The 16105-nt window shown below is 42.8% G+C and overlaps 1 protein-coding gene across 4 annotated transcripts in view; it reads left to right on the forward strand.

The window, feature by feature from the left end:
- Nucleotides 1–540: 540 nt before the first annotated feature.
- The window catches only part of SNX18 (sorting nexin 18), a 211659-nt gene continuing 196094 nt past the window's right edge, over nt 541–16105 (forward strand). For 3 of the 4 annotated variants that reach the window (XR_012578305.1, XR_012578304.1, XM_074533667.1), the window contains exon 1: nt 541–2344. Coding sequence is in view for 2 of the 4 variants with exons in the window: in XM_074533667.1 (XP_074389768.1) it covers nt 799–2344 (1546 nt within the window). In the remaining 2 variants the exon portion in view is untranslated. The remainder of the gene's footprint in view (nt 2345–16105) is intronic. The other variant, XM_005490658.4, reaches the window with a different exon arrangement.

Consider the following 16105-nt stretch of genomic DNA (forward strand, 5'->3'; position numbering starts at 1 on the left):
AATTTTGAGATAAACTTCTACCTAGGGATCCAGAGAGAGGTAAAAGATGATTAACGGGATGGGATCCATATGACTAGACAACACAGGAGCAACAGGTGGGGAAATAATCACGCAGGGAAAAAAAGCACCTCGACCGGACTGAGTCTGTTCCGCAGAAAACCAACATCAGTGGCATGACTACATTTTCTGCGAAGGCTAAAATACGCGTTATCCACCAGCAAAACGCACCCTGACATTCTTTTTCTCTGGCCGCAGCAGGCAGACGGAGGAGCGCCAGCAGCACCGGCGCGGCCCCTCAGCACCCGCCTGGCGCGGCTCCCGCACCGGAGCGCGGGGACAAGACGCGGGGGCTCGGGAGGCTTCCCGGCCGGACGCGGGGGAGCGCTGACGCGCCTTCGAGGGACCGGGAGACGCTGGCGGCGGCCGAGCGGCGCAGGCCCGGCGAGGCCGGGACACTGCGGGCCCGGGGGCGCTGGGCGCGGCCCCCCGGGCCCGCGGCCGGCAGGGGGCGTACGGAGGGGAGAGGTGGGGGGGGGGGGTGCCATCGATGGGGGCGGCCGTTCTGCGCTCGGCTGCTCCGCGCTCGGCTGCTCCGCCCTGCCGCTCGGCTCTGGATTAGCGCAACTGGCGACGTGGGACGGCCCGGCCCGGCCCCGCGCCCGCCGCCGGCTCCGGGAGCGGCACCGGGCAGGCCGCCGACGGGACGAGGAGCCCGAGAGCGGCGGCACTCTTTGCGGCAGCCCCACCAGCGCGACGCGGTGAGGGGCGGCGGCGCAGGGAGCGCCCCGGTGGGCGGCGATGGCGCTGAGGGCGCGGGCGCTGTACGACTTCAGGTCGGAGAACCCGGGTGAGATCTCGCTGCGGGAGCACGAGGTGCTGAGCCTGTGCAGCGAGCAGGACATCGAGGGGTGGCTGGAGGGCGTCAACAGCCGCGGGGACCGCGGGCTCTTCCCCGCTTCTTACGTGCAGGTGATCCGCGCCCCCGCCGCCGAGCCGCCGCCGCCCGCCCGCTACGCAAACGTCCCCGTCGGCGGATTCGAGCCGCTGCCGCCCCCCGCCGCCTTCAAGCCGGCGGCGCAGCAGCCCCCGCCCGAGACCTTCCCGCCGCCCCCCGCCGGGTATCCCTTTCCGCCCTACGGCGGCTCCTACCAGCCCAGCCAGGGCAGCGATGACGACTGGGACGACGACTGGGACGACAGCTCCACGGTGGCCGACGAGCCGGGCGCCCTGGGCAGCTCCTACCCCGACTACGAGGTGGCGGGCGGCGGCGCCCCGGGCCGGTACCGCCTGTCTACCCGCTCCGAGCCATCCCTGGGCCCCCGCGGCGCGGGGCACCCACCGGGACACCCGCACCCCCCCGGCGGCGGCGGCGCCGCCAAGAGCTCGGCCACGGTGAGCCGCAATCTCAATCGCTTCTCCACCTTCGTCAAGTCCGGCGGAGAGGCCTTCGTGCTGGGCGAGGCGTCGGGCTTCGTGAAGGACGGGGACAAGCTATGCGTAGTGCTGGGCCCCAGGGGCCCGGAGTGGCAGGAGAACCCGTACCCCTTCCAGTGCTCCATCGAGGACCCCACCAAACAGACCAAATTCAAGGGCATGAAGAGCTACATCGCCTACAAGCTGGTGCCCAGCCATACCGGGCAGCAGGTGCACCGCCGCTACAAGCACTTTGACTGGCTCTATGGGCGCCTGGCTGAGAAGTTCCCTGTCATCTCCGTGCCACACTTGCCAGAGAAGCAGGCCACTGGCCGCTTTGAGGAGGACTTCATCTCCAAACGTCGCAAAGGCCTGGCCTGGTGGATGGACCACATGTGCAGCCACCCTGTGCTCGCTCAGTGTGATGCCTTCCAGCACTTCCTTACCTGTCCCAGCACGGATGAGAAGGCCTGGAAACAAGGCAAGCGCAAGGCTGAAAAGGATGAGATGGTGGGTGCCAACTTTTTTCTGACCATCAGTGTCCCCACAGGCCCTGGGGCCAGCCTGGACTTGCAGGAGGTAGAAAGCCAGGTGGATGGCTTCAAAGCCTTCACCAAGAAGATGGATGAGAGTGCCCTGCAACTTAATCACACGGCCAACGAGTTTGCCCGCAAACAAGTCACTGGTTTCAAGAAGGAATACCAGAAGGTGGGGCACTCCTTCAAGTGCCTCAGTCAGGCATTTGAGCTGGACCAGCAAGCCTTTTCAGCTGGCCTCAACCAAGCCATAGCCTTCACTGCAGAAGCCTATGATGCCATTGGGGACCTCTTTGCAGATCAGCCCCGGCAGGACCTAGATCCTGTGATGGATTTGTTAGCGTTGTATCAGGGGCATTTGGCCAACTTTCCAGACATCATCCATGTGCAGAAAGGTAAGACCCTTTTGTGTTTTCTGAAACAATTTAACTTTTATGTATCAGTGACATGCAACCGATACAGGAACCAGTGCCTAAATTTGCCTTGTGTCTGCCTTGCTGGCTTTGTGTTCAATCTTCCTGTGTTTGCTTAGGTAAACTCTCTCTAGAAATATAAAAAACACATCAACGAGAACTTTTATTATGTGCCAAAGGCCTAAACATAGTTGGGAGTTTTGTTGATCAGTAGTTGCTGTGTTCGGCTGCATATCTCTCAAAGTAACCACGTTGAACTAAACTGCCTGTATATTAAAAATTATTTGGCTTGTTTACAAGCTGGAAATTAAGTGGTATGCAAACATCTATTACTCTGAGGTATGTGAGGTATCTTGAATCTTTTTCTATTAGGTACTGAATATGAAGTAATATGATGATGCAGGTACTCCTCTGATTGACCACTCTGTTCAAGGTGCACATGGAAGTGTGTGTTTTGCAGCATCAGTCTGATGAAGTGTTTAAGGCTGCTGGGGCATCTTTGTTCAGCCAAGTGTCCTGTGGTGTTTGTGAAATAGTAATGGTCAGCTATAGTGTTCTTAGTTGTTCAACCTTCACCCTTATTATCATGAACGGATGCTGGTCGCCTGTTATCCTTTCAGCATCTTTCTAGCTGAAACACGCTGCCCAGGTTCAGATTGTTAGTTGTAAGGTACTTTGTGACCTGTCAGAAAGAAAGAAATTCAAAAATGAAAGAAAATCTGCTGTATAACTAATGACACGTGTCCAGAGAAACAGAAGTTTGAAGTACTGTATATGAGGAGATGCTGCTGTTAAGTTATCGATAGTCATGCATTCTTTACCATTGCAAGTAGGTAAGTCCATCATTATTTTTTTTTTTTATCTTCCTTACCTGTAGTTTTCAACTCAAAGTTCAGGAGGGTGTGGGCCTTTCAATTGTAACACCAAGGCCAGTAAAGCATCACATATGCTCTGCAGAAATGGTTATCCATAAGTTACCCAAGAAAATGCATGAGTTTTGTAGAAAATTAGTTTGGAGATTAAATCCCAAGTGAATTGTCACCCAGAGCAAATCAGTCTTTTTATCTTTACATGAAATTTCCAGGAGTTTTGCATCTAAAACAGTACACTAAGTTTGGTAAAAAGAGTTGGAAAAGTTTTTTCAACAGAGTAGAAAGACAGCTGTCTAGAGGTATGCATAGCTGGGAACATCTGAGGAAAGAGATTTGCTACAAAGTGCACAATTTGTTGTTATTTAAGAAAATAAACTTTTCATAAAAATTGTATGTATGAAAGTCTGATTTCCATTATGCTGTCAAATATCAAAAATTGTGAGTGTAAACTTGAACAATCTTAATTTTACTTTGAAGAGGAAAGAGAGGTGTGAAGGTTAGCATTTGAGGATTTTCTTTGCTAGCTGCTGTGGTATTGTGTTTTGATAACAGCTTTCAAATATTTTAGATTTGGAGAGATGAGTGGCCTTGGCAATGCCTCATATTTGGGAGCAGAGCATGTTAAAGTGAGGATTTATAGGATTATCTGTAAGCTTCTGGAAAAAATAAAGGGGCAGATACTTGTATTAGATGGGAAAATCCAGCATACTGTATATACTATTTAAATAAAATATCCTCAGGCTTTAAGGTTATGTGGAGGTCCTCACTGAAGTATTTTTGGAAACAAGCCTTTGAAGAGAGGACTGGGAAGAATAAGATATTTGCTGAAACCATCCTTATTTCTTTTGTAGTTCTATTTGAATTTACGCTTACTGGTAAATTGTACTTTGCTGAACTGCTGAAGGTTCATATAAATAACTAGGGCAGTGCATGAGCATGAAGTATGTAGAGTTGATTTTGTCTAGGCACTGTCCTGGAGCGGACTGGAGAAATGTCCAGCTCCCCTGCATGCAGCTGTTAGTGCTCCAGCACCTCTGCGCTATCACTGTGTTCGCAGTACCATCCATGGCACATAGTAGTCATAGGAATATGGCAGGGGCTTCAGAGAGGGGTCTCTTGAGTGTACATGGCCATGACAGGAACAGAGTTGTATGAGTTGTGTGGTTTTTGTTGTTTCTGTTACCAGACAGCAAACTAGACAAAAACCGAGAGTAATGTTTTGTGCTCCATATTGCTGGTTTATTACTCTTAAAGGGTACTATTAAGAAGGTACAGCTTTTCAATGCCAATCTGTAAAGTTCAGATGAAAATATGAACTGTTTGGTGTTCTTGCATTATAAAGGCTTTGTTTTAAATTTACTGTCTGGGATAGTTGCCAATTTTGAGAAATAATATTGTCCCTATACACTACACAAATATCTGTTTGTATAGTCAATAGCTATGAAACTGTGTTTGTGATAAGAAGTCATATGAAAAATAGGGTTGATATGTCTTTCTTCAAGGGTTTTATTTTCTAGTGAGCAAGCTCATTAAGCAGTAAAATTACACCAAAGTGACCTTAAAAGTTGCAGAAGCGGGAGCCTGACTGATACATTGTATAAATGGCCATGCCTTTAAAACTATGAACCCTGAAATTAGAAGCAGTGCTCTTTTTTTGCTACATAATGCAAATATATTACTTACTTCTGATAAAACCCAAGATGATATTCCCTTGGATCTACAGCAAAGGCAGCTGTACCAAAGCTTGCCTGTGTCTGTGCATAGAGCTGGAGGACTATGAGTGTGAGAATGATCAACTCCTAACCCTCCCAGCTCAAGCTGGATCCCTGCAGATCTATGAGGCCTGATAGGATTCATCCAAGAATGCTCAGAGGGCAGGGTGATATCATTATGAAGCTCCTCTCATTGATTTTTGAGCAGTCTTGGAAATCGTAAGAGGTCCCAGCTGACTGGAAGCTGGCAAACGTTGTCCCAGTTCTAAAGAAGAGCAAGAGGAGGACCCCTTCCACAGGCCTGTCAGTCTGATGTCAGTGCCTGGTGAAGTTCTGAAGAACTTTATTCTGAGAGGTGTTGAAAAACACCGAAAGACAATGCAGTCCTTGGTCACATCCAGCACAGCTTCATGAGAGTAAAATCCTGCTTATTGAGTCTTCCTGTTTTTATGACAAGGTAATCCACAAAGTTGATCAAGGGAAACCAATTGGTGTGATCTTTTTGGATTTTACTAAAGCTTCCATTGCTCTCCCACTGTATCCTGGACGAAATGTCCAGCTCACAGCTGGACAAACACGCCACGGGATGGGTGAGAGCTGGCTCATGGGCTGGGCACAAAGGGTTACAGTGCATGGGGTGGTATCAGACTGGGGACCTGTCACTGGGGGTTCCACGGGGCTCTGTCATCAGGCCTGTGCTCTTTGACATCTTCATACATGACCTGGACAAAGGATGAAAAGGAATAGTAAGTTTGCTGCTTACCCTAAACGTAGAGAAGCTGCTGACTCCCTTGAGGGCAGAGAGACCATAACAAATTAGATGGGCAATCACAAACCATATGAAGTTTAACAAAGGGAAGTGCCAAGTTCTGCACCTGGCATGGGGCAGCCCTGGATGTACAGACAGGCTGGGGAATGAGAGGCTGGGCAGCAGTGCCATGGAAAGGGCCCTGGGGCTCTGGTCCATGGCAAGCTGAACATGAGCCAGCAGTGCCCTGGCAGCCAGGAGGGCCAAGCGTGTCCTGGGGACATCAGGGACAGCATCAGCAGCTGGGCAAGGGAGGGATTGTCCTGCTCTGCTCTGCACTGGGGCAGCCTCACCTCCAGTGCTGGGGGCACTCCTGGGTGCCACAGTATCAGACATTAAACTACTGGAGAACATCCAGAGGAGGGCCATGAGGATATTGAAGGTTCTGGAGGGGAAGCCTGATGAGGAATAACTGAGATCACTTGGTCTGTTCTGCCTGGAGGAGACTGAGGGGAGAACTCATTGTAGCTTGCAACTTCCTTGTGACAGGAAGAGGAGGGACAGGCACTGATCTCTGTGTGATTGATGACATGACCCAAGGGAATGGCCTGAAGTTGTGTCAGGTGAGGTCGAGGCTGAATATTAGGAAAAGGTTGTTCACCCGGATGGTTTTTGGGCACTAGAACAGGCTCCTGTTTTGGAGATTTCCATTTGGACAATTCCCAGGCACCTGGTGTGACTCTTGGCATGTCCTTTGTAGGGCTGAGTTGAACTCAGTGGTACCTGTGGGTCTCTTCCTACTTGGCATAATCTGTGATTCTGTAATTTTAACTGTCTTGCCCTGTTATGCTTTTGTACTGCAGTTAGCTGAAGAGCTGCTGAATATGATTTCTGAGTGTAATTTGTGCTATGAACTGAGAACTCTGCATGTCTGAGGTTTTGTTTAAAAACTTTCTGCAACTTACGCAAAAAGAGCCGCAGAGATAAAAGTTCCCCTATATGTGGGCTTTTTCTTTTTCTCTAGAATTATGAACCAAAGCCATGTAAGCCTTGCCATTGCTTTGTCTGCATCTAACCAAGAAAATGTGTTAACTGTTGTGCTTTTAATTGTTTTGGGATTCAGGTCTTTCTGCCTTCTATGCTGAGGACATTATATGTGATCTGATTTGTGTAATTTGTGTAAAACACATATACCAACGGACTGTGGAAATATTTTCAACCTGTTAGCTATCTTACTAATATTGTTAATTGATATTTTATGAAATGGCAATAGCTTCAATAGGAGATTTTAAAAGATTCCTTTTCTTTCATCTTGAGTTCCTAGAGTTTAAGTAATTTTCTGCAGGAAGAGTTAATGTTCCGGCTACAGAAGAGACAGACAAAGTATTTGAACATTTCTGTACCACATGCCAGTCGAGGATCAACAAGTCAATGCTTTGAGACCTTTCTTGGTGTCTTGTGCACCCTAGTCTGGGTCTCGGATTCATTCGATTGAGTCCTACAGCAAAGAATGTGCCAAGTTGGAAACCCCACATTTCCATCTGGAAATACTTGGTTTGAGAGTCCCACTGAGGCTGGTATATGTTGTAATCTTCGCTGCAGTGTTGTTCTTGCCTCTCTGCTGGGGCTCTTCTCCATTCTCTGCATCACAGTCCTTCCTGTCTTCTCAGGGGCTCCTCTTGGGCTCTCGACCCACCCCTATTTATCTCAGTTACCTTCACGAGCTACAGCTGCTGCCCAACTAAGGACCCTGCAGCTGCAGCTCGTTTGGAGCAACTCAGACCCACACAGGTCTTACAATACAACATATATTCAGGCCCCCACAGGTATAGATCATATCAGTATCAAGGCATATATCCCTTACAATGACTTCTGTTCCATAGGTCTTATTTGGAAAATTAAGTGATTAGGGAGAACCAGTGCCTGGATAGGGTAGACAATGGGAGAGTGGTGTCTCAAGCTTCTAAATATCCCAATACTTTTGTGCATCTAGCCTTGAGCTCCTTGTAGGTAAATGCTTCTGATGTGCATGCATGTAAAGATACTTGGGCATGTATGTGGGGTTTTTGGAATGGAAGGTACATATTAGACAGAAACACTTGTACACAGTTTTCTTTAGCCTCTGGCGAAACATTTGCAGAAGAGGAATATAAAGTTCCAGAGGTGCAAAACACTAAGCTGCATTTATCATTTTCTATTGCAGAACTGGTGTATGGTTCAAGAAATACTGGTTCCGTTTTTTTAATTTTGAGAAGCAAAGCAGCTTCCCATTTGTAATGGATAATACCTTCTCATTTATGCATTTAAGGTCTACTTGGGGAAATTCCCTAGGCATTCTTGGTGAAATAATTTCTACGTATTAATTGCTAAAGCTTTGCTCAACTTGATGCAATCTTCCTACTTCTGTACAACACAAATGCTCTCTGCAGGCCCATGCAAGTTCAGAAAATTCGTGCACTCGTGGGAATTGGAGACAGTGTATGCTAGTGTCCTAGCTCATTCTTGTCTGGCTCTCTTGTCTTCATATTTGCTTTGTGAGGGTAGAGAAGTTGGCAGAGTTTTGGATATCTTTCTTTCAAGTTTTGTTTTAGGGATTACTATAATTGGCCGCTTGCAATTCATGAACGTGGAGGAAGTACTGACTAACATGCTGTTTCTCTGTGCTTTCCAGATTTCTTCTTTCTTAACATTATGATGTTCTTGTTTGAGAAATTTCTGGCTATGGTTTTTACTAAAGAGACTGAAAAAGTGGTCTAAATGTTTCCTGAGATACAGGCAATTCCATTTCCTTTGCATGCCAGGATTTAAGAGAATTATTTTTAAAAAATACTTGAATGACTTACTGTTTTCTGATCACTGTTTGTGAAAAGTAAAATAAAGCAAATAGTCTTATTTACCTGAAGCAAACCTAATTCTAGACATAGGCTTTAAAGAATGCACTTGCTATGTTTTTAGAATATTTACAAATATTACATATATGTTTTTATATTACTTACAAGACTGTAGGTAAAAAATCTATCTAGATGGAAATGCATCAAAATTTAAAGCACCGAAAAATCCAAACAACACTGAAACCTGGAACTCTCTAACATTTTCAGCTTCCCCCTTCTCCCTCCTCCCGCCATGGAGAACTGGTATTGGAATTAATGAATAAATCAGACTGGTTAATATTGGCACCTAAAACTTTATATCACAGTATAAAAGCAGTGCTTTTCTCTTATGCTTGTTTCCTAAACTCTTAAATTTGTTGTGCAGACAGGGTTTTTCTCATCACTGTTTTTCCTATTATCCACCTTGTAGGGTTTTTTCCTCTTCTGTCCCTCAGATGAATACACTTTGCATGGGCTTCAACTCAGGTAGCTGCTGCGTAAGAGCTAGGCATGCAATCCTAGCCAGATGACCCTTGCAGCAGTAAAAGGAGATGGGTGTTTCATCTGTGTAAGAGCTTTGGTGAGAAAGGATGCTCCTGGATAACTTCTTTTTTCTGCCGTGTCAGCCTCCCCATAGCTGTCACATGATGATGTAACACTGTCTGCTTGCTGCCGCATTACCCAATATTGTCTCACAATATTTGAACGTAACCTTAAGGAAATGGAGCTAAAATGTGAAAGAATCCTCACATTTAGAAACAGTATAAAATTACAGCTGCCTTAGTTTGTGTGTAGTCAGAATCAGAGGACAGGAGTAATATTGAGCAATGCCTTTGCTTGAAGGAAATTAAAACAGTAAGAGGAGGAAAAAAAGGACTGCTATGCCCTGTCTATATGAAAGATAAATCAGTCTTTTTAATGTATGATTAATTTTCCTTTTCCACTTCCTTACAATCTCTGTTGCTTTTTAAGGGAGTGAGATTCATGCTGTTGTGATGGGTTATTTTCCTGTTACCTTCTGAAACTGGTCTGGTATCATATGCTTTCAGTAACAGAGACATTTCATGGCTAATAACACACAAGTGGGTTGTTTTTTTCAAAACCTGCTGGTATCAGAGGAAGACTATAGCTATTTCTTCTATGGGAGAGACTACATGCATTACTGCACACCAGAAGGTCTCTCCAGTCTACCCTGCTAGTCCTAACTGGAGAAGTTTTGATTGGAGCTCACACTTGTAGGTTTTACTACAGGCAGTGCATATTTATTTAAATACAAATCTTCATCAGCTTTGTAGTCAGATCATAGAAAATGTCCCAATACTATGTGCTCACCACAAGTAGAAAGGCTTTATCCACTGGGAAAACTCAGTGAGCAACGAGCGAGTAGTACAACAGTGTAGACATTGAAGAATTAAAAATTATACTGTAGAAAGAGGAATTCTACTTCAAAACCAAAGTAATGCCTTTTAAAAGACATATGGAGACTCTACAGACAGGGCTGGTTCTTCTGAAGCCCTGGGTGCTCCTAGTTTGGCTGATAGGGCTTCTATGCAAATATGGGAGACAAGAATTGGTAGACTGAAAATGGAAAGAAGCTCCCAGAGCTCCTCCAGTTCTTTGTTAGCACATTATCAAAAACAAACAAGCTGCCTAACTTTTTTAGTTTGTAAGTCACCTTTAGAACCTTTAGAACAAGGACATGTTTCAGCCTTTCCAGCATTTTTCCATGACTTCATTGTTAGACTTTGTTTGAACAGTTAAAATGCCAAGTCAGTAAGTGCTGACTGTGTAAACTTAGCCAGTTGGCATCTTATGTATTTTAAATTTCCTGGTTCAAATAACACAGAATTTGAAAATTTTAATTGAAAAAAAAATGAAATTACATTTGGCTGAGTTCCCAAACATGAGCCTTATCAGCAGACTAGAGCAAACAAATGGCACATGCTTTCTTATGCAGTCTTGTTTGTATCTTTCATAAAAGCCATGAAGACTTAAATAAAATGGAAAAAAACCCCAAACAACCCACCAACATTTGAACAATCTGTTCAGTTCTTGCCAGTGCCTTTGGGTTGTTACTGTAGCAGAACAGGAAGAAGTGTGATGTTTTCAGCCTTTGTTTTAAGTAGGTACACATAATGCGTGGACAACTTCTGTAATAGTGAACTGATCTGTGCTTTTTATGGCTGCATGCAGTTCATTAACAATGTGAAAAGCAGGTTCATCCTGTGATTCGGAGTTTACATTTCTTTGTTGTCCCATAGTAAAAGCAACTTACTATTCTGTACTATTCTGATTTTTTAAGAGTGTTTGTGATTTTGAATCTTTATATGCATGAATAGCTATGCTGCCTATAACTAGCAGTATACTGAAGAAACTTTTGTTTTAAATAATGTAAGTATAACATTATATTAAAATTTTCACTTGTTCTGCTTTTGTATTATTTAACATATTTTAATGGGTTACATTAATGATGGCTTACCTTGTATGTTTTTTCTGCTACAGAAATTCTACTTATTGTTGCTTATACAGAGCAACTGCAGAAAATGCAGTTTTTCAAACAAGAAAACTTCTTTTGTTCTTGCTGAGAAACGTTCAGAAATCTAAGAGAGGGCAGTTAAAGGGTACTAGGATATCAAAAACCAGTATTTGCATTTCATTTGTATCTTGACTCTTTTATATGAATTTATGTTAAACTGCCTATACATGTTTTATTTGCTCATCTTATGACAGTAATGGAGCTAAACAGATGATAGTGGACAAGCAAACAGTGTAAGTTGTAGTTGTTCTTTGCTTCCCTTTTAGTCTTAACAGAAAACAACATCCAAAAGTAGGTGTTTCACTGTGCCCCAGTAAAGCAGTGATGTAAGAGTCAATGGAACTTGAATTTATACTTACTTGTCTCAGTAATAGTTGGATATTGATACACAGTGTTACCTGGTTCCCCTGTCCATCCACTTCCCATGAATCTTACACAATTTTTTTTGTAACAAGGAAAGAAGTCAGCATTTAATGTAAGAGTGCTCACATCCATTTTGGAGAGGAGGAGAAGGAGGAGACATTTCTGCTCATTCGTTGTTAACTGTTTCTACTGAAAAAAAATTTATTTTATCTATGGACAGCATAATTTCTGATGGTTGTTGTCTTGAAGTCTGCAGCATGAACAGAGCTTTTACAAAAGCTGTTAAAACTCTGGAGCACCTTTCTAACATAAAGTGCTTGTTCCTAGCATCCTAATTAGGAAAAATTCACAAAACCTGTGACAACTGAATTGTAATAGACCAACTCCAATTCTGGAAAAGCAGAGTAGTTCTGTATTAGAAAGCTTGTTGATGCCCTAGTTAGATGTAAACTAATGAGAAGTACTAAAAATGACTGAAAGGTTTCATCTTGGTACTTCTGCAAATTCCAATTGCCTAGGTTTTCAAGTGTGGTCCTAAAAAACATGACTGCCTTTCTAATGGGCAAATGTATTGTGTTTCTGGTGACCAGTCTAGTTTATGTTTCACTCTTTTTGGTTCCCCTAGTCTGCACTGCCAGCTGAAACCACACCAAAGAAAAAGTCTTTTGAATGGTACGTGTGAATGCCAAAAAGTACAGAATGCCTTAGAACTGGGCAAACCCAGCATTAGTTAGCATTTGCCTCTCAGGCTGTGGTGCAAAATGTTATGTTTGTGATAACAGACAGCTGTACACATAGTTTAACTGGATTTTACAGTCAGTTTAAACATGCTTTAGTGCCTAAAATACGGTCATTTGTTTGCTTAGAAGACTGCTAGTGTATAATGCATCAGAAGGTAACAGTTTTAACATCTCTGCATTCAACATTTGAATGGAAAATATTAATCACATTTTACACACTTTTTCTATGTGGCTACCTAGCATTATGTTTTGTTGGGTTTTAAAAATGTTATTAATGGCATTATGTGGGGCGGTAGATGCATTAAAATGATAATTCTGTGGTGTTTCTTTCATTTACTAGACCATGTTGCTCTCATTTTCTGTTATCAACTCCTCCAAAAGCAAGCTATGGCATCTGCTCACATAGCAGTGTGGTGTACCATGGCCCAGCAAAACATTGGTACTTTAGGTGCTACACACCAAGGCTCATAGATTCTTCTGGGGTACTCTGGACTGAAAAGAACATTGACAGTTAGAGATTTAAATATTTTTTTAGTAGTGTGATCATTTTACACTCTCTGAACGTGCATAGATATGATTACAGTCCTTGTAGATTTGGGTAAATAAATCACCTTTTCCTCTGTGTACACAAACTGACAAATGTATGCTTAATGAGTCTAATCAGATCTTAATAATCATACTATTTAAAATTTAAAAAGATATTAGTTAGACTACCAGTCACACTGGTAGTTTTGAAGAAATGACATTTTACACTGTGTATTCTAGCATCATTGTTAATTTGGTTTATGTTAATTAAGTGAATTTATAAGTTAAGACCATCAGATGAGGTTACAGCTAATTAATGTCCTGCAATATCTAGCAAAGACTGTGTGAGCTGTTGAGTTGTGTAGATTAGGAAGCAACTTGATTTTTAACTGAAGAATGTGTTTTTTAGTGCCAGCTTTCAATAAGCTTTGCAGCAGGGTAACTGAGAGAGCAAATAATTATGTCTGATTTTAATAATTCTGTAGTCAGTGTTGATCTAGATGTCAGCAGAGTGCTGTAATTTATAAAACCTAAATTTACAGGATAGTACTATGCTGTTCTGGGCTTTTTATGAGCACTGGGCAACAAAAAAAGCAAAGGGAAAACATAGATCACTTCTTCAACTATTGTTAGGCGGCAGGTTCTGAAAGCATTATAGCCATTTTCATGTATCTACAAAAACCTCTATAATACTAAAGTAATTGCAGTTTGATGCATTTGAGTTTTATATTTTTGACATTTCACTATGCAAAAGGGAATGTTGTTAAAGTGTTTTTGTGCCCTAAAGGAGAATGTAATCTTTTAAATGCAAAGACTGGGTTTGAAAACTATTGTGTTGGCACTTAGCAAAAGAGAGTGGCAGAATTTTGCCTTTGGTGTTGAAAATCACTTGCTTCTTTTGGTGTAAAACTGTAATACTAGACTTTTTTAAAAGCAACTCATTCCAGTATTAATAACTGTAATGGTACTTTTCCCCTGTCTTCTGGTTTTAATTTCAGACAAATTCCTATTATGCTGCTTTCCATTATAAATCTTGGCCAGAAAATGTAAAGAATTTGCAGAATCTCAGTGTAGGCTTCTTTTGTTAATCAGTGTTCAGAGTATTCTTAAGAAAATAATCTGTCAGTGAGGCAAAATCTCTGTACTGTTACTATTTCACTTTCGATTGAGAAGGAGAAGTTTGGGGATTTTTTCAGAGTTGGATTTCACATTATGTGTTATCTCATTGTCATGGTTTGAGCACAGCTGGAAGCTAGGCACTGAGCAATTGCTCACTCAACCCTTTCCTCTCTCTCCCCCCATCTTAACCCCAGTGGAATGGAGAGGAGACTCGAAGTAAAATTTGTATGTTGAGATAAGAACAGTTTAGTAATTTTTAAATTTTTAATTTTTTTTTTAAACAGTTTACTTTAGTAATTGATACTAAAGTAAAATGCAATAATAATGGTAATTAATAATAACGACAATAAAAAGGAAACAAACAGGTGATGTACAATGCAGTTGCTCAGCACTCACTGACTGCCAGACCCCCTCTCAAACCCAGATTTGCTGTGCTTCTGGATAACCCTCCCAGTTTATATCCTGGGCATGGCTTCTGTGGAATAGAATGTTCCTTTGGTCAGTTCCAATCACTTGCCCAACTAATGTCCAGTTTTCTTTTGTGCACCTCTTCACTGGCAGAACATGAGACTAGGAGGCAGAAAAGGAAATCCTTGACTCGGAAACATGCCATAGCAAAAACCCAAACATCAGTGTGTTATCAACACCATTCTCACTTGGAATCTAAGACACAGCACTGTAACAGTAGTGAGAAGACACTAACTCTACCCTAGCTGAAAACAGGACACTCCTAAAATGCTTCTGCAATTTCCCTTGTGTTGGAGCTAATGATTGTATAACCCAGAGCTGACCCGGATCACATAGCTAAGCCAATGATAGAGCTAAGGCATCATCTCTCTCCCCAGGCCACTTGCATTCTTTTATTGGATTAGTCATTTGAGACATCTTGTAACAACATCTTTGCTAGATCTGGAGTAAGAGGGACCACAACGTAGACCAACTTGCTCTGGCAGCACTCTGCTGGATTAGAAATAATGTTGTTTCCATGCACGTGAGCTACCTAGGGTTTGCTTTTTCACATCTTTAAGCAAAGATCTCTAGTTAAATGATTTCATCATTAAGGAAAAAGAAAATGTTTCTAGTCACATTATCTGCTTCTACATGTTTTTATGAAAGTAGCATCATTAATATGTTTATTTCCTTTTCCATTAGAGACGGTTTCTTAGATTTCTTGTAAGAAAAGTAAAGCTAAGGGAGTTGTTTGACAAGTTCAAAGCTCTCTCTTCATTAAAATGCTTTGAAGGACACATTATGCATCCTATTAGAGTATTTAATATGCTGGACATATGAATGGTGTGGAAACTATGTTGTTTTACCTTCTAGTAAGTAGTGTGCTAAATGTTATTTTATAGCTTGCTGGTAATGGAAAGATGAAATATTTATTGCATAGATAAGTTTATTGGCACAAGATTTCTGAGGTACAGCTGCTGAGAGATCATTTAAAAATGTGTTTGCTCTGTTTTAGTGTAATTTATCACTGTGAAAGAGATACTTTAATAGCTGCAATGATAAAGGCATTACAATCATGGGGTATAAAAACATAACCTGCTGGCTCTTACAAGTGGGTGAGTTTTCAAGTTGAATATTTTGAAGTGAGATACTGAAGGCTTTGATATATTGGTGACTTAATGGATTCTTGAGATTGACAGTGGATTTCAGACCCCAGTGAATTCAGCTGGTGCTTAACACTGCTTCAGGTGCTGTATTTAACAGTGTTGAACTGATGCTTCTTTGTGTTTCACCCATGTGCAGCATTACTGTATGCAGTTAAATTGCTGCTGCTACAGCAATGTTTGTGTTTTTTAAGAATGGAGCAAGCCTTGCCATGAAACAGATGTCGTTGTGGTAAACACTGTGCAAACAGAGAGCAAAAAAAGGAGTCCTGCCCTGAAGAATTCTTTGTGTGGATTAGTAGCTTTGGACACAGCTGATGTTTCACTCCTATCTGTTGCATGCAGCACTTGAGAGCTGATGTTTGGGTGTTTTGAGAAGAGGTGGAAAGGGAAAGATGATACATCCTTTGCAGGTATCACTGCTCTTTGGATTCTGATTGCATGGGCTTGTAGGCACAGGACAAGCCTGCCTTTCTAAGGAGACTAAGGAATTGAGTGAAAAGCAGTCTGGATTGCAATCTGCAAGAAAGAAACCCCAAAACTTCTACCTTCTGGCCATGCTGAGGCTGCAGCTTGGACTTAGAGATGCATATACATCAGTGGGTTCACAGGAGTACACGTGTACTCACTGTATGGAGGGAAATT

This window comes from Zonotrichia albicollis, chromosome Z, assembly GCF_047830755.1.
Source record: "Zonotrichia albicollis isolate bZonAlb1 chromosome Z, bZonAlb1.hap1, whole genome shotgun sequence".
Taxonomy (NCBI): domain Eukaryota; kingdom Metazoa; phylum Chordata; class Aves; order Passeriformes; family Passerellidae; genus Zonotrichia; species Zonotrichia albicollis.